The following is a 24839-nucleotide window of genomic DNA, read 5'->3' as shown; positions in this document are numbered from 1 at the left end:
CATGACACTTATTTACCTATTCTAGAAGATTCATTCATAAAATAGCAAAAAATTAATGAATGAATTGGTTTCCTAGCTTATAGAGGCAAGTTGTTTTGATTGCCTAGATTGTAGTGCTTTGTTTAGAATTGATTGAAACAACTCCTAGAATGATGAGCTCGACCCCTAGAGGCTAGGGAATGGGTTGGCATGGTATATATTATGTATTTTCTAAATCATTTTCATGGTTGGAGAGGTTGGACTCTTGGGGGATAAGCTTAGACTCTATTGTACATTGTATCTCTGCAATTTTGGCAAAGGAAAGACCAGGGTTTTGCAGTACTGTTTGGGATTCCTGTGGCTATCTGTGTTGATGGTGTGCTTCTTTCAGTATTTGTAAGTTGTTTATGTGTATCACTTTCCTCCTCTTATCTTCTGCAATTGAACAAATGAAGTGTTAAGGTAGAATTCATAATCTGTATGCTCTGCCTTTAAGTTTGTTTGATCTCCTATGTTTTCATCTGTTTAAGGAGAATTCTTGAAAGCTTCTTGCTCTCCTTAGCTCCTCACCAGTCAAATCTACCCATTCATTTCCTTTAAAAGCATCAAGACGATCGCCTACCTTGCCCCAAATAGACCCCTGCAAAAGCTGTGTCTCATCCCCGCACCCAAAATTGCCTTTCCCTTTTTTCCAACAAAACCTCAAAATTTTAAATCAAACTTTTCTATCAATTTACTAGCCTAAAATCAGTATTCTTTATCGGTCATCTCAGCCCCTTTGAAAACTTGTCTGCCGAGATAGACCCGGAGAGAGCCCTCTCCTGTCCTCGTAGGGCTAGCTACGAGGCTGAGCTTGGTTTGATGTTGCCTCGAGTTTTGCCTTCTTCAGCCTGAGGCAAATTCGAACGCTAACAGGTTACATGGCTATTGTGGTTCTCCTTTATAGGAGTTGGCTGGCCATGAGCCCAAAAGACATGTCCCTTGGCACTGATGTCTATTCAATACTAATTAAGTGTTTTTACCTTAATTTAATAATTTATTTATTAATTATTATGTATTTATTTATTGTTGTAATAACTATTATTTAATATATATATTTAGTTATGAATATCTAATTCATAACAATCTTTGAGCATATGTGATTGAATATTGTGATTTCTCGATTCATTAATTGTTTCTGCTGATGAGTAGAGTAGATTCAAGTCTTTTGTTTTAGCAAATTACATAAGCAGTTTGAATCTACAAGGAATTTTTACAGTACAAACATCAAGAGTTATTTCTTTGAAATCTACAAAATTATAACTTTATCTCCTTTTGAACTGTAGGGCATGTGAATCAATATAATCATACAATCCAATAAATTTATTAACCGACAAAATACATGACGCTGTTATGCTATTATCAATAAATAGTTACTCTGTCTAGTTTTTCTTGCTGTAATAGACATTCTCAACCACAGTCAATTATTAAATTCTATCTCTCTACAATGTTAGCAACAATGGAATTGTGAAAAATGAAGCATAGTACATTAACTACAATATAGAACCATATAATTAAATTATTGATACCTTATTTATTATTCTCAACATCAATATTTTCAAGGTGGGCATAGAGTGACAAGGTGGAATTGCATGATCATCAGTTTTTGTAATTATTTTATAGAACTTATTTGTTATTTACATATTTGATGTAAAGACGTTACAAAATTTATAGCTACAAGATATCAGAATATAAAAGGCACCAAACATTCAATCAACATTGAGGCTGGATCATCAATGAGTTAGGTTTAGTTTCCACCAAAATTGGTGTAAGAAGCACAATGGGTCAAATACAAACTGTTGATTGGTTTTCTCTTTGCATGTTATTTATGCTCTAAACTTTCTACCATTAGAATATCCTTTATCCTTTGCATTTTGATGCCATTTGTAACTTTGTTGAATTTATACTGGGATGGTAAGAGGGTTGCTTCTTCTCAGGACAATCTCGCCATGCCGTTAGTATGTGAAACTAGTTTTCAATTAATTGTACTGAAATTTTGTGGGGTTTCCCTATCTAAATGATAGAATCTGGGTCAAAAGATACTTGAAATATTCAGTATGATAGTTTGTTGGTTTTAGATCAAACTCACAATGAGCCATGCAATATGATTGAATAGTGTGAATTTCCACAACAAATGAAAGAATTAAGCTAAATTATCACAATTATATATCTTCTTTATACTGGTTTGTGTTGTAGGCTGCTCGCATGCGTTACCTTGGGCAAAATGGTGAACCCTATTGTCTGAATCTCATTGACACTCCTGGTCATGTGGACTTCTCCTACGAGGTTGGTGATATTTTTGCCTAAAATCTTTGTAAACATATGCATGCTACTAATTCCTATGTTTTTTGTTTCAGTAAGCTAGATAAGAATGCAATAGCTAAGAATTCTATGCTTTATAGTAATGCTGTTTTCAAATCTATATCTAAATTTTATGCTTTATAGAAATGCTGTTTTCTAATCTATTATACTATATATTTGGTTATCACATTTGGCATCCCAACAATTTCAAGTATGTGTTTTGAAGTTTTCTTGAGTAACTTTCTACCTATTTTCTTGGGTTCCCTAGAAATTTTTTGTGTCGCTTGTATAATTGTGTCTTTATCTCTGTGTGTAATTCCATTGCTATTGTTGAGAAATTCCGTGTCTTGGTGAAAAGAAAAGTAGTTTCAGATTGTTCATTCAAGCAGCAAGCAGAATTTCAAGGAAATTCAACAAGGGACAAATGAATACTAGAAAATTTGAAAACATTCATAATTTCCAAATAAACTCTCAACTTTTATTTTATGGTGTCTTGAATTTGTATCCAGGTTTCTCGATCTCTAGCTGCTTGTGAGGGAGCTCTTCTTGTTGTGGATGCTTCTCAGGTACTATATATTGGATCTTGTTTTAATAATTAATGATCGTTTTTATTGTCACTTAATTTGTTCATTGTGACCTACTGCATTTATGCTGGAGATGAACATCATTCTGTGGACACCTTAAATACTATGACTTTTATTGCATGTAATCATGAGTAGTGTATCATTAGTGAGTGCAAAACAGGTTCATAGAAGAGAAAATATACATTTATCTTCAGATACACATGGGATCTGTTAAATGTGTGCATGCAAGGTAAGTCCCAAAATAAATATTTTCTAACACATTTCAAATAGCGTGGTTCTTCTTGTGAGGCCTAAGAATGTGGAAGGAAGATCAATGCTTGTTTGATTTGAGCAGTTTGTATTGATCTTCACTGTATGTGTTATGCAGGGCGTAGAGGCTCAAACTCTTGCTAATGTTTATTTGGCCTTGGAGAACAATCTTGAAATTATTCCAGTAAGATCATTCTTTCTTCTTCTACTGCAAATATTTTTAATTTGAAAGAAGGTCTAACTTGTCTCCTTGTAAAGCCACTGCAGTGGGCACATGTTGAAATGAAAAGACTCCCGATTACGATTTGCATGCCTATGATAATTCTAAGCCTTGTGCTTAATTTTTGTATTTCTAGTAGTGGGCTCAGTATATAAGTTGCTTACAAAAACTTTTCTCATGATTGTTCTCTTTCTCATGTGGTTTGCTTAATGTTTCAATCTGGCAATCACAGCTTGTGCTCACTTATTTGCTCAATTTGTAACCATACATTCAATATCTCTTCAGGCCCATACACTTCATTTTGTAATTCTTTGTTTGCAGAATTTTTGCAAGTATATTCTCTTCAGTCAGAATATTGTTCATGATTGATCATTGAATAAAATGCAATGTTTACAGGAAAAACCAATGCATTTAGATAAGAAAAAGGGAAAAATTATATTCATGTCCATGGATGACTGCAAAGCAGTCACTGGGATTTTGAATTTATTGTGTACAAGATCTCAAGGGAGTTTGTAAGTTACCCCTGCTACACCCATTTAACAGCAACTCAAAGGCGGAAAAAGAAAGACACTTACGTTGTATTGGAGACCAAAGCTGAAGCTAACATGAACCCAGAATGCTATCATCATGATTGCTTTATAGTGGTGGACAGATCCCTCACTACTAAATTGCAATATGGCTCTGATATCTCAGGAAACACATCAACCTGAGAAACTTCTTTGTTTCTTCCTTATTGCCATATCACATTCGGTCTTCACCCTTCCCTTTTCAGGAACCTCTTGATCCTTGACTGAAAAAACTCGTGTCCACATATAAACCATCTAGTCATTTCCATATCTTAACCATGACACTTAAAATATATCTCTGCATGCAAAAAAAAATACATTATTAATAAATGCATATTGTTGTAATTTACAGAGCTCTGGTCAACAAGTCAGCTATGTATGTGTACAATGAATGGATAATTGAGTAGCAGAACCATGTGAAGAAGCATTCCATTTATGCCCATAAACTCATTTTACACAATAGAATTATGCGATTTTTGGAGAGCATTCACAAAATATATGTTTTTTTTCTTTCACATGAAATGGGTATTGGTAGAAGTAAAAAATGAAAATCATGTGCAGCATTATATGGTAATGGTTTCAATGGAAATTTTCATTCCTTACTAGTGGTAAATTCGAGAAGATAAAACTCTTTTGGATGCAAATTACCCATTATGATTTGCAAGATAACAAAGTTGGGTGAAATGTCATGAAAATCAATTTTTAACCCAATTAAATTTTGATTTCTAATGGAGCTTGTTGCCACCTAATCCACACTTGGGCTAATGTGGAGAAAATATTTAATCCACTTGGTGTGGTGTTGGGGGCAAGTCTCGAGTTGAGTAGTTGTCATTTAATTCTCAACTCATCCGTCTAGGTTAACTCCTAGCAAAACTTAAGGGGCGTAGTCCCTTAGAAAATAACTAAGACTTAATTAGGCTATAGCAAGATAGGAAATATTCCAGGAGTTATTTGAATAACACAAGAATACATTCAACTATCAACTATTAATATCAAAGATGGATGAGCAAATAATCACATTCACCATCAATATACAAGATGAGCAAGATAGATAAGCAAATGATGAATGATCAAATGACAGAAATGAAGAGCAATATAGATTAGTGCCAAAAAAATAAATGCTTATGCTTGAAAGTGAAATGCCAAAGAAATTGCTTGTTGCTCAAAAGTAAATCTGGCAAATGAAGTATCAACACAATGCTGTAAAAGTAAATGTTATGGAGAATATTCTTGGTAAATTTGATTAAGTTAGATTTCACTTGGATTAGATAAATTAGTTAAGTGAGATGACAGATATGTGGTGATCTGTATGAGTGCATGATTGAGATGTGCGATTGCAAGAAATTTATATCTAATCTAAGGTGTATTTCCTCTTAATCCTTATCCTTCAAATGAGGTAGAAAGGGGTGCGAGGAGATGCAATGAGAGGAAGTTTCACTTCAATGAGTACTCCCTTGATTTCACAAGTCACCCAATTGCTAGGAGATCCAACAATAGGGGAAATTAATCCCCATCTTGATTTCACAGGTCAACCTTTACTTTTCCCCCAATCTTACAATAAAGACAAAGTGGTTTTCCCTATTAAACTAGATCAACCAACAAGCTCTTTCTAGGTACCGTGCAAGGATCAAGCTAGGCTTGCAATGACAGAGAGCATAAGAGAATTTGATGGGATTCATTCCTCTTTGCAAAATTTAAATCTAATCTAAAGCATAAAGGAAAATCTAATCTATGAAATTGAAATCTACTTTAATATTTTGCGGTGTTAAGTAAATTTTAGTCCAATGGACACACCATGAAATGAGACACAAGACGCAAGAGGCTCCCCATGCTAAGTAAGCAGGATTAGGATGCCTAAGAGACTCTCTTAGCTCCCTCAAGTTTACAATGCTTAGTAGTGATGGTATCCCTTGTGAATAAAGGGAGGAAAATGGTTTTGTGAGGTTACAATGGTGTAAGAAATTTTTGTTTTACAAAGTAGATGGTTATAGGTGTCCTTTAGATGCTTTAGATCTTCAAATTTGGTGAAATTTTCCAGCATATCCCTTTGTAAAATCGTTGGCCTTCTAAATCCGAGTAAACAAATCCAAGTGAAAAGTGTCCGTTGACCACTACGTGTCAACGACCCATAGCAGATTACCCCCTTTTTCGCAAAAGGGATAGCACCTGATCGATATGTCCATGTCGTCCAGCTATCATCATCAGCTTGGTTGTCATGCTATAATGTAAACCCATTCTGCATATATATGATGTAAATAATTTCAAGAGATCTGTGTCATGTATGTAATTGCCTAGGTAAAACTATTTTTCTGATAACGATCTACATTCTGGGAGGTTTTTTGTCTCACTGATCCATTCTCGGATGGTCGACAGAGTTTTCCTTTAGCCTTACCCCAAAGACAGAATGAATTTTGTCACCAGAATCTTAGGCGAGTCTTAGTATTATAGATCGAGTCTGTGTAAAAGTGATTTGGGAATAGTCCTAACTATTTGGTTAGGTTATTTTGTTACAAATTGCTTAGTCTACTGGATTATATTTGTGTCACAAAAATGGGTGGTCTGTGAGGGTCTGTTTCAGATGGGTTTTCCCCCTCCTGATGTAAAATATATGAAAATAATGATGTAAAGTGCCTTGAGGGTTGAAAAATAATTTATCCCCTCATAGGTTAATTAATTAAATTTTATGGACAAAATTAGTTAAAATCCTAAGCGAAAAATTTAATTAATTATAGGTCCTAGGTAAATTTAAATTTTCCAAAGGCAAAATTTGTGGGTCTTTAAAATTCAAATTTTAAAACTCGAGGGACTAAGGTAAATTGATTATTTTGCTAAATTTTAGGCCTTTGGTCCCTGGGGTTAAGTCAAAGTCAAAATTTTGAGGAAATTAATGCAAAATTTTAATTTTTGAATTTATTAAAATGCATTTAAATGAAAAATTCGAAATTTCCTCAATAATTAAAATTTCGACGGATGAGATTAAAAGAAATTTTGATCCTCATCAACGGTCGAGATTACTTTGACAAGGATTACTCGAACTAGTCGTTGGAGGATTTATCTTTAAATAGGAGTTCATTTGTTAGTCAATTCATTCGATCTTTGAGTCGTGTGCTAAGTGAAAGCTTTCTTGAAATCTTTTTTTTTTATGAGCAATAAAGAAAGACTTTGGGGTTAATTTCTGCTGGTGTTACTTTTCATGGAAATGCTATAAGATGTGTTATTTTCATGCATATATTTCCTTTTAGCTATTGATGATAGCTTTTTGAAGAGTGATTTGAGCACAGGTATTTTGCTCAATCACTGGGGTTTAAATGGTAATTTAAATTTTGAATATAATAGCAACTATCTCTATTAAATCTGAATTTTATTGTCGTTTTCTCGCTCTACGTTAATGGTTGAACTGAGTTGTGTAAGAAATTCTTGATTTTTAGATCATCGGGCGTTTGGGAAAGTTTTCAGTTGGACCAGCCAACTCCCAAGTAGTATTTTCTGAAGAGCCCAGCTTGATTGGATCTTGGGCTTATCATAAGAAATTTTATTGTTGATGCATGAAGGGTTTTGGGCGAGGCACCTCCATTTAAATTAAAATTTTAAAATTTTTTCTGTACTAAATTGATAAATCTGGCTTTTAAGAGCCTTAGATTATCAAATTTGGGAGCGGAGTTGGACTCAGACTCGCCAGATCTGATAGATCTGCTGTCCCTGTGCATAGATCTGTAATTTTTTTATTTTTCTGACTAGGTTTTCTGGGGTTTCATTTATATTTGAGTTATGGGTGTTTGTGTTTTCTGGAATAAGTTGCAGATTTGAAGGCGAAGTTTGATTTTGAAGCTACATCTAGGCCCTGGAGGGTAAGATTTTGCCTCAAAACTAGTTTCTGTAGGGGCATTATTTTTGCAGTCCAAGGGTTTTGGAATTTTTTAAATCTGGGAACTGTCATTCGAGGGTTTCATTGATAAATCTGAAGCACAAGTGTGAAATTCGTTTTTTTGGTTTTGTCTTGAGCTTGGGCTGCCTTCTTGAGGCCTTCGAAATTTCTTCTTCTGCTTGGAGTTATCAGAAAATTTTGGATTTGTTCTATTGCCTTGGTATTTTGAAAATTTTTACTGTCAACGATTCGCCAGCAGGTTTACTCGGTTTTTCTAACTTGCCCATCCGCGTGCTATCCCCTCAGCTCCGTCCAGCCCACCCCTCTACGCATTCTTTGCTCCGAACTTGCATTCCTTCCGCTGCCATAACTGCATCCATTATCCGCTAAACCTATAACCCCTCCTCGCTTTTGTATCCATGTTGCTCCTCTTATCTCTACGGATCCCTCATCCTTCATGCTGTAGCCATTCTCATGTTGTTCTTTTCGATGTCTATCCATCCTCATCCGCATATCTCCTCTTCTGACCTGCGCGGTCTCAAAACGCTGCCAAAACCTTCCACGTCCTCCTCGCCGCCCGTCGTCCTCCTCATCGCTCTTCCTCTGGTCCGAGTTACCTCCGTCCAGCAAATCCTTCCTTCCGCTACTGCCTTGACCTGCTAACCGTCAGTCTCTACACGTTGCTTCTTCTTCCTAACCCGCAACATTCTTCAAGCCTGCAAATCCCTCAGCTCCATCGACTTGCTGTGTCCTCCATTACGTTGTCTCCTCTGTCGCCCTCGACCCCATCAACCTGCATACGCATAACAATGAAACGATTTTCGATTTTCATTTTTTTTTGTCTAGTGTATAAGATTAGGTTTTAGGTTGTGTTTCCTCCCTTTTTTTATAATTTGATTCACTTTTCTTTTTATTTTTAGCTTTGGTCAGGTTTGATACGTATGTTGGGTTGTCTTTTTAAATTTGATTTAAAAAAATCTTAAACATAAAAAAGGGGTTCAATTTTGGTTTTTCTTTTCCACTTTGATTTTATTTTACATTATATCAGTTATGTTTTGATTTATTTTTTTTGTATTATTAAAACGTAAAATAAAAAAAATAAAAAAAATCCTAAAAAAAATCTAAAAATCTAAAATCTAAAAACATTAAAAAGTTAAAAAATTCCTTAAAAAAGGCTAAAAGGGGCTTCAAATTAATTTTATTTTATGTGACTTTGAAACATCCTAATTTTTAAAATCAAAAGTAAACTTTTAGAAGATTTTAAATTTTTTATGTGGCCTTTGGCCCATTAAAAAATTTAGAAAATTATTGAACCCTTTTGATTTATTTGGGTCACATTAAAAAAAGGAGATCTTAATTAATCATTTACCACATTTAGTCTTGCTTAGCACATCGAAAAGTTTTTCTAAGACTAATCAAATTCATCAGGGATAAAATCTAAAGGTGAACTTTTGTGGTATTAGTATTTGCCATTTCTCTATAGTTAAATGTGCTTAAATTTTTATGTGTGAAGATTAACTATTTGAAAGTGGTGAATTTCCTAGATTTGGATCATTAAGCATAACCATTTAAATTTTAGGATTTGAATTGGTTAGCACTTAAATCCCATGGTTGATTAAAGTGTTTGTATCTCTTGAAATTTAATTGCTAAAACATTGCGCATCTATTGAAATTGATCATCATTGTTTGAATTATTTAATGCTCATTACATGTTAGACATTTTGCAAATATTTTCAAGCGATTGTTAAAGAGTTTTATCATTAAATTATAAATAGATTTCATATCTCTGTTTCCTAAGCAGCAATTGCTAATCGATTACTTGGTCTTCATTTACCCAACAAGATCATTGACTCCATAAGGCATTGGTATTAGCCATTTAAAATCTAATCCAATCTTAGGTCTTGCTGAATCTTAATCAAGTACTTGATCGCCTCGCTATGTCTCTCGAACTGGTCGATTTCCGACTAGCTCTTCTTTATTCCATTTTTCCATAGGGTCTACCCCTTTTAGCCTGTTGTAGGGAGACAACTTAAATGGAGAGATTGGGGATCAGGGTGACAACCCCCGATCTGAGTGTTGTCGTAGTGCCTAGACACTTTGTGCGACAACAGTGTCCAAAATCACTTTGGAACACTAATTTTTTTTAGTACTACTGTCGCTTGGATTGTATAGACACCGCGACAATGCTCAAGACGGGGGCTGTCACTCTAATCCCCGCCCACTCTGTTCTTCTAGCTGTTTCCCAACAACAAGCTATGGGGGGTAGCCCCCTATGAAATGAGGCGAAGGAAGACAAGTTGGAAACCAATTTGTTTGGGAGACACAAATGAGTGGCCTAGCCATTAGGTTGAAATTAAGAAAGATTATTGATTAGATTTAGATTTTCTGTTATGAGACCAGTGCCTTAATGGAGTCACAAATTCTTGCTTTCTATAAATTGGAACAAAATGACCGGATGGACACCTGCTGCTTGAATGTTTGACTAACCTATATGATATGCAAGACTTAGGACCTATGTGAGATGCATGATCTTGGTAAATTTTAATTAGATGTCTAGTATAAATGTAACCTTTTCCCCCACTTTTTTGAGAAATAATTCTCAAAGTAAGTTGTGAAACAGAAGCCAACAGGAAGCAGCCAGTGGCCTGATTAACGTTACCTCCCCCTGTGTTCTAACTTCTACTCACCCAGTGCAGAGACTGTGGCTCTGATGACTACAAGGTCACTATGTTAACTACTAGGAGAAACTGAATCTCTCAAGCTAGTGTGAAAAGGGTTTCCCTATATCTCTATCAACCTAGCTTATGCTAGGAGGTAAATTATTAATGCAAGCTAGATCTAGGATGCTAAATGCAAGATGATGAGTGAGGTTATCTTGAATTAAGATTGTTTGAGTTTCTTAAGTACTTAAGTTATGATTACTCTTTATGCCAATAGTACTTAACAACAATGGGAAAAACGATCTTAATACAAGATGAGTGCTTAACGATACAAGTGCAAAATTCAACTATAGGTCAATCCACAAGATGCTTAAGTAAATCAACTTATCCACCAATGATTATCAACACAAGATATTATGCCAATTCAAACTTAGAAGCCCAAGATAACTCTATCAACAAGATTAACTTCAGATTTTGAGTGCAAAGTTAGACAACCTTTAAGACCAAGATGAGATAAGCCAATTTCAGATTTATGACAGTCTATATCAGTAGTAATAATTCAGAAATTCCAGACTTTATTAGTGTTATGACAACAATGAGGAAGCCACTTTAAATCATGAAATTTTGCTCAACCATGAAACATAAAAATTTCCAATGACCAACAAATGTAAATTAACTTGTTTAGCCCACTTTATGATGAAGTATTCAGTGATATTTCAGATCTGATATATTTATAACAATAGTAAATAGATCACAGATCAACAAACTAATGAGGCCCAAAACAATGCCCAAGATGTCCAAAAATAGTAAAATTTCACCAAAACTTGAAAAAATAGTTTTTAGGGCTACTTAAGGGACTCAAATCAGAAATTTCAGATCTGATCTATTTATTACAGCAGTAAACAGATGACAGATCAACAACCTACAATGCTCAAGGCATTCCTCAATATATCCAAAAATAGTGAAATTTTGCTGGAAATTGAAAATTCAAAACTTTTGTCCCTCTTTAAGTTTCTGATTCAGAAAATTTTGTAACTTGATTCAACAATTTATGTAGAAAATTCCAGCAAGCAAAAATTTAGATCTAGGTCAAATCCAAGATGCCCTAGTGGCCAAAATTCACGAAAATTAAGATTTTACAATTTGAAGTGATTTTCACTGTTAAATATGTGATTTTAAGGCTTAATTGTTGTTGATTTGATTGTTGTAATGAAACTGAAGTAAAACAAGGGTTTAGAGGTCAAAATTTAGGCCCAAGGCCTTGTAGAAACACTTGCCAAAGTGACCTAAAATTTTGGATGAAGATGGCATTTGAAAATCAGAATTTTTGAGCCTCAAACCTGCAAAACCACCAAGTATTTATCTTTAAAAAATTTCAGATAAGGGTTTAGGGCAGATTAGGGCAAAAGAGACTAAGAAAAGGCAAAACAAGGCGAAGGAAAGCCAATTTGTGGGGATAAAAGGGCTGAAATGATAAATGGGGGGTTGAAATGGCAAGAGGAGGCCAAAAACCGAAAATCCATGTCTCAATTATTATTATTATTTTTTTTTTTTTGTTCTTTTGGATTTGAATTTTGCCATCAAATCTTCAGTAAATGTCTTTGCAAAATTGTCTAGAGACTAGATCTTACCCCCAAGGGCCTAGATCTAGCTCTTCTCTCACTTGATCCCTTGATTCAACTTGCAAAAATGAAAATATAAACACCCAAACCCCAAATATATATAAAATAGATCTAAAACCCCAACCCAACTTGGAAAAATAATTTACACTTAAAATTACAAAATTATTTTACAAATTGTAAATGGATTTTTAAATAAATTTTGAGAAAATAATTTTTATAATATTTTTTCTTGAAAGAATGTGTAAAATGCTTTAGAAAAATTATTGCTCACTATAGCCCTAGCGAAGATTTAATCTGCCATATAAAAACTAGGAATCCAAGCAAGATGATCCTTGCTCACAGTCTGTGAACTTGGAGACCAAGGATTGAGTATTTGCAAACACTATGTATTATCTCAAAATATGTCAAGTAAAGCACCACATAGGAACCCTGTACATATCACAGATCAACGAACAAGAACACCTAAAGTTGCACACCAAAGTCTTTTATTATAGTAGAAAAAATAGTTCCCAGCAGGACAATAATTTACAAACTGCTTCAGCAACAATTCTAGCCATAGATCAGGATGACTAGAGACTCAATTGACTTTCTAATTTTTAGATGAATCCTCCAAATGGAAAAATAACGGCTAGTTTCTTTGATCCTTGTCAAAATAATCTTGGTCGTTGATAAACACTTCAATATCTTTTAATCTTGGCCCTTGATTTTTTATTTTTGATGAATTTTCGAATTTAACATTTAATTCCATTTTAATTATAGCTCGAAAAATTGGCTTTGACGTAACCACCAAGGTCTAAGGGTCCAAATTTTCTTGAAAAATACAATATTCCCTTGTTGGAGGACCTTTAAGAATTGACTCTTTTAAGACCCACGAAATTTTCCATTTGGTGAATTTATTTTGATAAGACAATTTAACTTGACTCTAATTAATTAATTTTCTGGTTTAGGATTTAATTTTATTTTGCCTGAAAAATTAATTAATTTACACGAGGGGATTAATTAGTTTTCCAACCCTATAATACATATGAATTTTCGTTTACAAGACTCAAAGAGGGAATACACATTTGTCTTAGACCTTCAAGACACATAACCCATCTGCGACTCAATATGATCTAGTAAACCAAGTGATTTGTAATAAAATAATTTAGCCAATTAACTTAAATTATTCCCAAACCACTTTTACATCAGACTTGACTAAAACCACTAGGACTCACCAAATAATTCGACAATAAATTTCACCCCAGCTTTGGGGGTTTAAGCTGGAGGGGAAAAACTCTTTTGATTAGCCATGTTTAGAAACACAGGTAATTAGTGAAGTTAAAAAACTTCCTAGGATGAAATTCGTCATCAAAATTATAGGGTTACCTAGGTTGTTACATAGACTCAAGGTCTTACTAGGATCATTTACATCATATAAATTGCAAAATGGGGTGACCATGACGCATAGATTGCTGATAGGTGATCCGATCCTGTTGGAAAAAATTGGCACTTCCGCTTCCTTGGAACTTTGACAATTTGAGTGCAACATCTGGCTCCATAGGGGGACATATTGCTTCCATGAAATAATGTGAGAACCAATGTTTTTAAAATCGGAACCGGTGACCGGACCGGTCCACCTAATGAACCGGTTTACCGACCAGAACCGGTCTAATCGGGATTGGTTTGGTCTAAACGAACCGGTTTTAAAAAAATACATTAAATAATTAATTTTTAATGAAGCAAAACTATTTTTAAGATGTAAAGCTCCAAGCCAATAGAGACAAAATATGCAAAGTTTGCTCATTTATATACCATGTAAAGGTGAATGTATCAAAATGGCACCGAGTGCAATACATATCATCGACAAAATAGCAAAATACATAAGAAATGAGGCTCTAAATGGCCTATAAAGTCCAAAAACAATGCTGCAAGCTATGAGGCCATTGGCCTACTACAAGTCTACAGTGTACACATGATCAATCATCAAGTTCATCACCACTACTAGACATAGGATCATCATCAGGAGCTACATAGACATCATCTGGTTCAAAGTCTGAGGATGCCTCAGCCTGATCTGCAACCTCAGTATCAATGCCACCAATGACAATAGAAGTGGACCTAATGGAAGCACGAGTTTGTCGACCTACATGACTAGTGCCTTCCATTGGTTCTTTGCCTTTCCTTGATGCCGCTACTGATCTTGGTTCTGATGCCACCACATAATCTGCTTTATCCCCCGCTAAAGCCATGTCAATATCAAAATCAACCTCAAACACAGGTTCTTCAGTCTCCTCCACCCATTTTGATGTTGGATCAATATCGTCCAACACAATGGGATCTAGATCAGGATTTTTGCTCATCATTTGGAGCTCTGATTGCATTTTTTGTTTACCCCCAAACCATGAAATCTTGAAAACCATTAAGTCTGTTGAATTTTGAGTGAAATTTAAAATTCTAGTTTTTCCATATGAAATCCAATGAGGTCGAAACCACTCTCAAACATCCTTAGTCATTTCATGGTAATGTTAAAATTTTAAGTAAAAGGATGAAAATGAAAATTAAAGGAAATGTCACTTTAACTTTAAGAATTTAACATTACCATTAATTGCCAACATTGTTAGAGTTGAAACACCCTTAGTTCCCGCCAAAACCCCTAAAACATAGTCAGAAATATGCTTTTTTAACTTTACGGTGGGCATGCCTAAAACCGGCCGGTTTAGGACGGAACTGGTCGGTTTGATACAAACCGGCCGATTCCGTCCTAAACCGGCCAGTTTTCACCGGTTAGGGCAAAAAAATGGAGAAATGGGCATTCAAGCCGGGTTTTTTGGCCGGTTTAGACCGACGGGCTCGCTAACCGGCCGGTTAGATCGGTAACCGGTTTTTAAAACATTGGTGAGAACCCTAGAATCCTGTATCCAAGAAAACACAAGTCCATCAAATAAATATCCATTCAACATCGAAATCATATGCATATGTAGAAATATATCGCTGGGACAGAAAAATATACTCGAATAAATTGAAATGTAGATGACATAATATAAATGTTGAAAATAAAACTATCTAACTGACATGAAATAAAAAGGAATAGGGTTAGAGATACTATACAAAACGATGCTTTATGGCATCAGATGTCATCAACATGGTGCATACAGAGCATCTTCCGACTCTCCGACAAGTCTATGGGCTACTTCTTGTGAAAATTCCTATATCTAACAATCTCAGGAATCCTATGGCAACCAACTGAATCTACTTCACCTAGATTGTAATTTACATTACAAGCTTATTTCAAATTTCTTCTTGAAACATTGAAGTAAATTACTAAAGTAACCTACACCAATTAAATATGGTTCTGAAACACAGAAATTGAGCAAGGAAAATAGAAACACATAGGACACAGTTATTTTTGGACAAAAGTACCTGGAAAAACCCAATGCGGGAAAACTGGTGCAACAACTCTGAGGGTTTATAACTTTATTATTATTAAGCAGTGGCAAATTTTGAATACATCACTGAATACCTCACAGGGTTATTCAGTTACAGAGAGAAATACTGACAGAAGCTTTGTGAGTTTTACCTCACACAATCACTGAGAAAAAAGTTTTAGTTATTCTGGCTGCTGGATGAGGTGCCCCTGGCAGGCCCTACGCTAGCTCTGTGCTACCTCTACGTTGTCCCAACGTCAACCCTCTCAGGCATAGCATCACCCAACTAGGGAATTGATCAGTAGCCCAGAGTCACTGCTCTCAGCCTCCCGGTCTCATACCCCGACTTTCCGCTGCTGAAATTGACCCTCTGCTCTGGTTTTCGACTTTCTCTCTCTCCCTATGCACTGCTTCTGCGTGGCTGTCCTGGCCTTGCATCAGCCTCTGCGTCAAGGCTACTGGATCACTCTTTGCCTCTCTTTGTTGATGTATCTTCGACTGAGAATCTCTTTCTCTAGAAGCTGCTATTCCTGCCCATCAATTGTAAGAGATCTCTTCAATCATTCATAATGAACAAGGGGTTGGCCCCTTTATATCCAAACAAGTCACATGTTGTGTCCCCAAGGGGGTGTGGGGGCACAAGGTCTCCAAGTGGATCGATAATGCCTGTAAACCATCAGTGAGACACATACTCATTTGGACTTTGGAAACTTTGCCAAGTGTGTGAAACCAGTTGGGCATGGTGATCCATGTTGATTTGGGGTAGCATCGGATGTTCTCTAGCCACGAAAATTGGTGGAGAGGCTAAGGCACATGATATCTTCAATACCTAGAAAGGGTTTGGGCAGATTCTAAACAATTTGGGAGATATTAAAATAATTAATATTTTTAATGGAGTCCCTAAGTCTAAACTTAGGGAAAATAAAATATTAATGTGAATTAATATAAAATTATGTTAGAATGGTCCAAAAGGCATGGATCAGGACAGATCTAATCTTAGCCATTGATTAGGGACTTAATCTCGGCTGTTGATTTGTCAATGAGAAAAGTATAAGAGGAGGCTTGAGGGTCACTTGGAGGACACACTAAGAGATCAAGATTTCGACTTTCGGGGTTGGGTTTGCTGAGAAAGTTGAGAGAGTGATCAAAGTTGCAGTTGAGCGGTAGTGAATACAAAAGCAGAGAGGCAGAGTTAGCACCGGGAGGATCAGTGCAGTAGCCGGAGAGAGGGATGCAGAAGCGGCCAAGGGTTCACGCAGAGCCAGCCAGGGCTCACGCAGAAGCAGCCAAAGGGCCAGCGTGACGCAAAGGGTCAGAGGACTGACACATGCCAAGCCAGAGTGATGTTTTGGGTAACGTTGTGCTAGAGAGAGGCTGACGCAGTCCCTAGAGGCTGATGCGGTTTCGTGGGGCAGATTGGCGTTGTAGAGCTGCTGGAGTGTTTATATGGGGTTTCAGCTAAAATATCTGCTTCTGAGTAGAGAGGTACTACTTCCAAGATTTTTCTCTGTTGGGTGAGCCAACTTTGGCACCTAGATTGTATTATGAAACTGCTTAATAATTCAAATCCTCAGATAGCTGCATCAGTTTTCTCGCATTGGGTTTTTCTAGGGACATTAGATCCAAAAACAACATTGTCACTTGTGTGTTTGTTTCTATTTCCTTCAGTTGATGATCTGTAATGTGTTGAGCATGCACTTGTATTTATTTCCAGTATTTACATGGTAAATAACTTGTTAATTAATAGAACTAGTAGGTAGGAATAATTCAGCAAAGTGCATGAAGGGTTTCTAACATGTCAGACTTAGAAATTCCAACATGGTATCAGAGCGTGGTTGTAGAGAACAGGAGAACTGAGAACATTAGCTGAGCAGAGCAGCATCAACAGAAAACAACTGTCCCGAGTGATAGAAGCTAATCCTAGTAGAGTAGTAGCAAAGAAGGGGTGATGCAGTGCCTGCGTCATCAAGATTGAGCCAGGAAGAGGCAACGCAGAGGCTGAGGGAGGCAAAGACAGGCTCACGCAGAGGCGAGGAGGGCTGACATAGTTGGCTGAGGAAGCTGATTTGCCAGTGTCGGGATTTCGCAGAGCCTAGGAACTCGAACCTTTAGTTTGCTGGGGTTTAGGAGGCTGTGGGTAAGTTGCAAAGTGGAGCTGGTGGGGTACTGCAGTCAGAATAGTACCTAATAGGGCAAGACCAAGGAGGAGGGAGTTGCTACTAAGGATTTCTAGCTGAGAAATCCAAATCAATGGTGCAGTTGCACTAGTGATCAGAGTGGGGGCATCTCGACATTGGTAGAAGGGTTTCCAAGAGGGAAATCGAGGCTCAGAGGGAGTCATACCGAGAACTTCTATGAGGGAAGTAGAGGAGCAGCGAGATGGCAGTGAACGAGGTAAGAGACTAGGACAGACTAGACGGAGCCTCAAACTTCGTAGTCTGGAAGGCAATAATCTTATCCGTTCTATATGGGAATTGTGTCAAGCACTTCGCCTTGAGGACGATAGCTATCCTAGTTGACCCAGCTGATAATGACATGTACGAGGAGGCAATGACGAGGGCCAAGAGCATCATTCTTGACGGGGTCAAGGACCATGTAGTACCAAATATTGCCAAAAAGGAAACGACAAATGAGAAGTGGGAGGCCCAAAAGAAATTGTACTAGCATACTTCTGTGCAGAGAAGGATGTTACTAGAAAATCAACTGCGATCATACCAGATGCAGAAGGGAGAACAGATCTATCCCTTCCTCAGTTGATTGAAGGAAATTCGAGATCAACTGACTTCCATAGGAGCCATGCCGGATCAAGAATTGATGGTGAGAACAACCCTGAACGCAATCTCAGAAGACTGGGAGGTGTTTGTCTAAAGCATACTAGGCAGGGCGACCCTTCCAGATTGGGAGGAAATGTGGGCTGCTCTTCGCCAAGAAGAGATCAGAAGTTTGAACAAGGCGGGAAGCAACAACAAGGGGATTAGAATCAAGGAGGAGGAGGAAGTGGATGCTGCCCTAGCATCTGAGGGAAAGCAGGAGAAACGGAAGAAGGACCTCTCCAAGGTCAAATGCTTCCACTGTGGGGCACTAGGTCATTATGTGACCTAATGTTTAAGGAAGAAGAGCAAGGGAGAGGCTTCCAAGACCAAGGCTGCGCCAGTAAGGACAAAGAAGGAAGTGGAGACAGACGATGACTGTGCCATGAGTGCTCATGTGCCACTTGAGAAGAAGTGGGGAGACATTGAGCTGTAGTTAAACGGACTACAGCCGATGAGGGGCAGGATCCTTGAGGTACCCAGCCTCTTAGACTAGACCTTGCTACGGGAGCCCCGAAGAGGAGTAGCAGTACTGGTGGATGTCAGTAGAGACGGATGCGGATGGAGCAACAGAGGAAGCTACAGTGCAGGATTCCCGGGACAGCGTGAGGCAGTAGTGCGAGAAGAACGGGAGTGTTGCACCAGTGCAAGATGGTGTAGAGAGGTGTGCAACAATGCGAGATGCATGGAATAGTTGCAACAACGCAGAGGTCAGAGAGGGAGCACTTGTCAACGACAAATGGAGCTTCACCATCATGGGTGTCTCTAGCCTGATGGAGATGTCAGAGTTGGGAGATCAGTTACTTACTTCTTAGTAACTGGGTTGCAGTACAACAGTTAGTAGTGACAGTGCTATGGGCAGCACAATGCAGCATGATGAGAGGGGATGCAGTGCAGATGTAGCAGTGGTAGTGTTAGGGCCATAGGTAGTAGCACAGATGCAAAGGGAGTTGCAGTACAGATGTAACAGTGGCAATGGCGGGGCCATGGGTGGCAGTACAGGATGCAGCAGTGCAGATGATGGGCAGCAGGCCTAGCATCAGCACAAGGACCGATGCCGAATAATCAAGGTGATACTCAGTGAGGAGTATTGCTAGAGCACAGTCCTCGCTAAGAGGGAGTGTTGATTTGGGGTAGCATCGGATGTGCTTTAGCCACGAAAATTAGTGGACAAGTTAAGGTGCATGAGATCTCCAATTCCCAAAAAGGGTTGGGGCAGATCCTAAACAGTTTGGGAGATATTAAAATAATTAATATTTTTAATGGAGTCCCTAAGTCTAAACTTAGGGAAAATAAAATATTAATGTGAATTAATATAAAGCTGTGTTAGAATGGTCCAAAAGGCATGGATCAAGCCAAATCTAATCTTATCCATTGATTAGGGACTTAATCTTAGTCGTTGATTTGTCAATGAGAAAAGTATAATAGGAGGCTTGAGGGTCACTTGGAGAACACACTAAGAGATCAAGATTTCGACTTTCTGGCGCTGGGTTTGCTAAGAAAGTTGAGAGAGTGATTAGAGTTGCAGCTGAGGGGCAGTGAATACAGAAGTAGAGAGACAGAGATAACATCGGGAGGATCAATGCAGTAGCAGGAGAGAGGGATGCAGAAGAAGCCAAGGGTTCACGCAGAGGCAGCCAGGAGCTGCGCAGTGCCTCAGAGGGCCAACTGGGTGACGCAGAGGGCCAAAGGACTGACGCAGTACCTCCAGAGGCTGACGTAGGCCAAGCTAGAGTGACGGTGGGCTAACCCTGGGCTAGAGAGAGGTTGACGCAGTCCCTAGAGGCTGATGCTGGGGTTTCGTGGGGCAGATTGGAGTTGTGGAGCTGCCAAAGTGTTTATCCAGGGTTTCAGCTGGAATATTTGCATCCGAGTAGAGGGGTACTATTGCCTAGATTTTTCTCTGTTGGGTGAGCTAGATTTGACACCCAAATTGTATTCTGAAACTGCTTAATAAATCAAACCCTCAGATAGCTGCACCGATTTTCCCGCTTTGGGTTTTTCCGGGGACATTAGTCCCAAAAAAACGGTGTCACTTGTGTGTTTGTTTCTGTTTCCTTCAGTTGATGATCGATAATGTGTTGATCGTGCACTTGTATTTATTTCTAGTATTTACTATTTACATGGTAAATAAATTGTTAATTAACATAACAAGTAGGTAGGAATAAATCAGTAAAGTGCATGAAGGGTTTATAATGTGTCAGACTTAGAAATTCCAACAATCCAGGCGCATCATCCTCATCCAAAAGGTGGAACACTAGCAATCATTGAATGGTGTAGGGGATCCATGAAGTACTTTCTGCTATGGAGGAAATCCATGGCTCTCTACGTTAGCCCTACAAGTGCTAGTGTGATTCTCTGGAGGGTTTGGACCCCGTATAGGGGGACCAAACCCCAAATGGAGACCATCTGAAGTCCTGCATAAGATCCAATGCGTCCCCTCGCCTTCCAGTACAACAAATCATTAGAGTAATCAAGTAAAAGAGCTTACAAATCATGAAACACAAGTGGACACTTCATAATGGCATGCCCTTCGATAGTGGGCTTTGACATGTACAAGTATCTCCAAGCTAAAAAAGGGGGGGTTAACCAAGGACGATTAACCAAGGACCCTATTAGGTGGTTTCAACTTCCAAAGGGGACGACATGTTCATGGTACATCCATCAAATGGTAGGTGGCATGTGATATAGTGATGGAATGGAATGGCTCATGAAGGGGATAATCTAGGCCACATGCCATGGTATAAGGGTAGCTATAATAGGGGAGGCCCACACTTGGCTATATGAGTGTAGGAGGGATCAATCATGGTACATGAGCTACCTCGACCTTTGTTTTTCCACCCTTCTTCAGGTGCCTTTTGCTTTTTATTAATTTTTTCTTTATAATTGCTGTTGAAATTTGGTACCGGAGGACAGGTGGTTCCCTTAGACTTTGATCTTTGGCCTAGGGAAAAGTGTCCAAAAGAATTTAATTTTTCTCCTAAAGTGACTTTATAATTTTATAAAGTTAAATCAAATTTAAAAGTGACTTTAAGTGATAAAGTTACTAAGTCTAATTTTAAAGTAAATGAAAAATTAGAAAGGAAAAATGACTTTGGAAATAAATGACTAAGTGGGTCTTTATTAAAGTGGGGTGAATTAAAAAATAGAAAGTGAGATTTAAATGAGCATTTAATCTCAACCATTGATCTAAATCTATTTCAGCCATTGGATTTAGAGATCACCCAAAAGTCACTTGGATCACCCAAAAGTCACTTGGAGTTATATTAAAGGAGGAAAAGGAGGAAAAGGTCATTCATTCTTTCATGAGCAGATTGGGAGAAGGAGAGGAAGAGAGCAAGAGAGATTTCTGAGCAGGGAAGAGAAGGAGACAGCAGCTTGGCACACATTCCAAGGCAGCAGTTGAGCAGATTTGTACAGCTAATTCAGCACATAGTGAAAGGCAGATTTTTGCACAAAAATCGAGGAGCAGTTTGCTGATTTTTCTGCACACAAAACGGAGGCCGTACAACATTTATTGCTGTCCTGTTTGTTGTAATTTCCAGATTGCTGTGAGACACGGGGGAGATAAGTTGTAAATTTGCTTGCTGATTTTTTGCTGAATAATTCTCACTGTAAAAAGGCAATTTTCATAAATAAAGAAGAGCTCTCAAACTGGTTTTCCCCAAGAGTTGTAGGGGGTTTTCCCAGGGTCAAGTTGACCAAAAATATCAGTGTTTTAATGGCTATTTTTGATTGCTGATTTTTAATTCTGCAATTTCCAGCATTCTGAAAAATTTCCAGAAATTGTGTTTTCAGCAATATTTATTTTTTTCAGTTTGTTAAATGTATGGTTATGGGAATGGGCATTTAACTACATGGGAGAAATAAGGAGAAACTGAAAATCGGGGTGGGAAAACAGAAATTTCTACATGGTATCAGAGCTTGAGTGCTGAAGGGCAGTTTGGGACAGCAAAAGGAAAAATTACAGTTGCTGATTTTTCACTCAAAAAATTCCAGCAAGCTGATTTTTTTATAAACAGCAGTTTTATCTTTACTACAGCAGTGCTATTTTTCAGTTTTAGGACAACAGGATGTCATTGGGATTGAGGGTGGAGGATAGGTTGGATGGGCATACAAATTACAGTGTTTGGAAGGAGAGAATGCAGAGTATCTTTGAGGAGGCAGAAGTCTAGGATATCATGGTGCATACCGCACAGAACCCTGTTGTTGTGCCCACTGATGTTACTCAGTTGGCTGAGTATAAAAAGAAGAACAATAAGGGTAAGAGGCTGATTCTAGACGAAATCAAAGACCATTGCATTCCTCATGTGAGAGGAAAGAGCAATGCTCATGAGATGTGGACAACATTGTTCAATCTCTACCAGAGTACCAATGAGAACCGGAAGATGGTCCTGAAGGAGAAGCTGAAGAACATTAAGATGGGGAATGATAGTGCAACTGGATATCTCACAAAGATTACCAATGTGAGAGATGAGTTGGCAGCGATTGGAGAGGCCATTCCATCCACTGAGTTGGTGCGTATTGCAGTGAATGGCCTCCCCCATTCATTGTTGAACTTTGCTGATGGGGTTTGTGCACGTGAGACCCTTCCCACATGGGAGAGGTTTTGGGATGATTGCATTCAGACAGAGATCAGGAAAGGACAGCTTGGGGCAGCCAAGCCAGTTGAGCAGGATGAGGACGTAGCACTGGTGGCAGGAGGCAAGAAAGGCAAAGGGAAGAAGCAGGCTTCCACAAGCGGTGGTGGGGGCAAAGGCAAAGGTAAAGGTAAACAGGGGAACACACAGAAGGACTATTCCAAGGTGAAGTGTTGGAATTGTCAGAAGATGGGACACTATGCAGTTGTGTGTCCGGAGAAGAAGAAGAAGAAGGGGAAGAACCAGGATGTGACAGCTTCAGCTGAGATTGAGGACTTTGCAGGTCGTTTTGACCGGGAGTTTGCGTTCACTACATGTGAGTCCTCTAGTGCAGGATCACCTGCCACACAGGTTCAGAGGGAGCATGCTTTTCCCTCGATTAGCGGAGCATCTTCAGGTATCTGGTATGTGGACAGTGGGGCTTCACGTCACATGACAGGAGTCCATGAGTACTTCTCAGAGCTTTCAGAGAGTGGCACTGATATTGAGGTAGTACTCGGTGATGACAGAGTTGTTAGAGCAGTCGGGGTGGGGACAGTGACATTTCAGAGGGAGTCCAAACCTCCCTTGAAGGTGTCAGAGGTTCTTTATGTGCTAGGGATGAGGAAGAACCTCATATCCGTCTCAGCTTTGGAGGACAGAGGATATGAGGTACTGTTCAGGGGAGGACAGGTGTTGATGTATCCCAGGGGCGCTCCAGCTGATTCAGCTAGAGTGATAGGTGTACGCCATGCAAAGGTGTACAAGTTTGCATTCCAACCCCTTTTGGCATTGAGCAGTAGTACCGACAGCAGAGCTAGCAGTTCTGAGCTGTGTGAGATTTGGCACCGCAGGATGGGACATATGTATCATGGAGCCTTGAGGACATTGCGGAAGATCACTACAGGTGTGCCAGATTTCAGTACTGATCACTTTGATACTTGCAGAGGTTATGCGATGGGCAAGTTTGCCAAATCCCCTTTTCCCAGCAGTGACAGCAGAGCGACGGGGATACTTGATTTGATTCATTCCGATGTGAGCGGTCGGATGTCTCATGTTTCCTTGAGTGGATATGAGTACTATGTGTTATTCATTGATGATCACTCCAGGAGGACCTGGATTTATTTTTTGAAGACCAAGAGTGAGGTCTTCAAGCGGTTTCAGGAGTTCAGAGCTCTTGTGGAGACTCAGACAGGTCGAAAGATCAAGTCCTTGAGGTCGGACAATGGAGGAGAGTACACCCTTGGAGAGTTTGTTGACTATTGTGCGGAGGCAGGCATTAGGAGGGAGTTCACTGTTCCTTACAACCCCCAGCAGAACGGGGTTGCAGAGAGGAAGAACAGATCCATCATAGGGGCTGCCAAAGCCATGTTACATGATCAGGGGTTGCCATTGTTCTTGTGGGCAGAGGCCTGCAACACAGCTGTTTACTTGCAGAACAGGAGTCTGCATCCTGCCTTGGGGCACATGACTCCGGAGGAGGCTTTCTCTGGGAAGAAGCCTGATCTTGGTCATCTTCATATCTTTGGATGCATTACATACTCCTATATACCTAAGGAGAAGAGGACCAAACTAGAGCCCACTGCAGAGAAGGGTATCTTTGTGGGCTACAGTGAGACCTCAAAGGCCTTTCGGATTTACATTCCTGCACAGAGGAGAGTTGTTGTCAGACGGGATGTGAAGTTCGAGGAGGACAGGGCCTTTAGGAGGTCACGGGAGTTAGAGTATCTGGATCAGCCAGACCCTCAGCAGCAGTTGAGTCAGTCGCAGGGATCCAGTGGGCAGGGATCAGAAGGATCAGGAGGTACTTCTATGAGGATGTCAAGTCCGTCAGTGAGCAGTGGCTCATCGAGCCAGAGGGGTGGTGCTCCGGGCAGCATGCAGAGCAGTTCACAGAGCAGTTCACTAGGGAGTCCACTGA

General features: G+C 38.9%; 1 protein-coding gene across 4 annotated transcripts in view; it reads left to right on the top strand.

Moving 5' to 3' along the window:
* The window catches only part of LOC149267621 (Small GTP-binding protein), a 462582-nt gene that overhangs the window by 69801 nt on the left and 367942 nt on the right, over positions 1-24839 (top strand). For all 4 annotated transcript variants that reach the window (XM_089433721.1, XM_089433718.1, XM_089433719.1 and 1 more), the window contains exons 3-5: positions 2215-2304; positions 2829-2885; positions 3271-3336. In XM_089433721.1, coding sequence (XP_089289847.1) covers positions 2215-2304; positions 2829-2885; positions 3271-3336 — 213 coding nt within the window. The remainder of the gene's footprint in view (positions 1-2214; positions 2305-2828; positions 2886-3270; positions 3337-24839) is intronic.

Source organism: Pinus tabuliformis, chromosome 6, assembly GCF_031772625.1.
Source record: "Pinus tabuliformis cultivar Carrire ecotype Pingquan chromosome 6, CPIR1, whole genome shotgun sequence".
In the NCBI taxonomy this organism is placed as follows: Eukaryota; Viridiplantae; Streptophyta; class Pinopsida; order Pinales; family Pinaceae; genus Pinus; species Pinus tabuliformis.
Note: the sequence above shows the minus strand (reverse complement) of the source record. Positions and strands in the feature narration are given on the sequence as shown.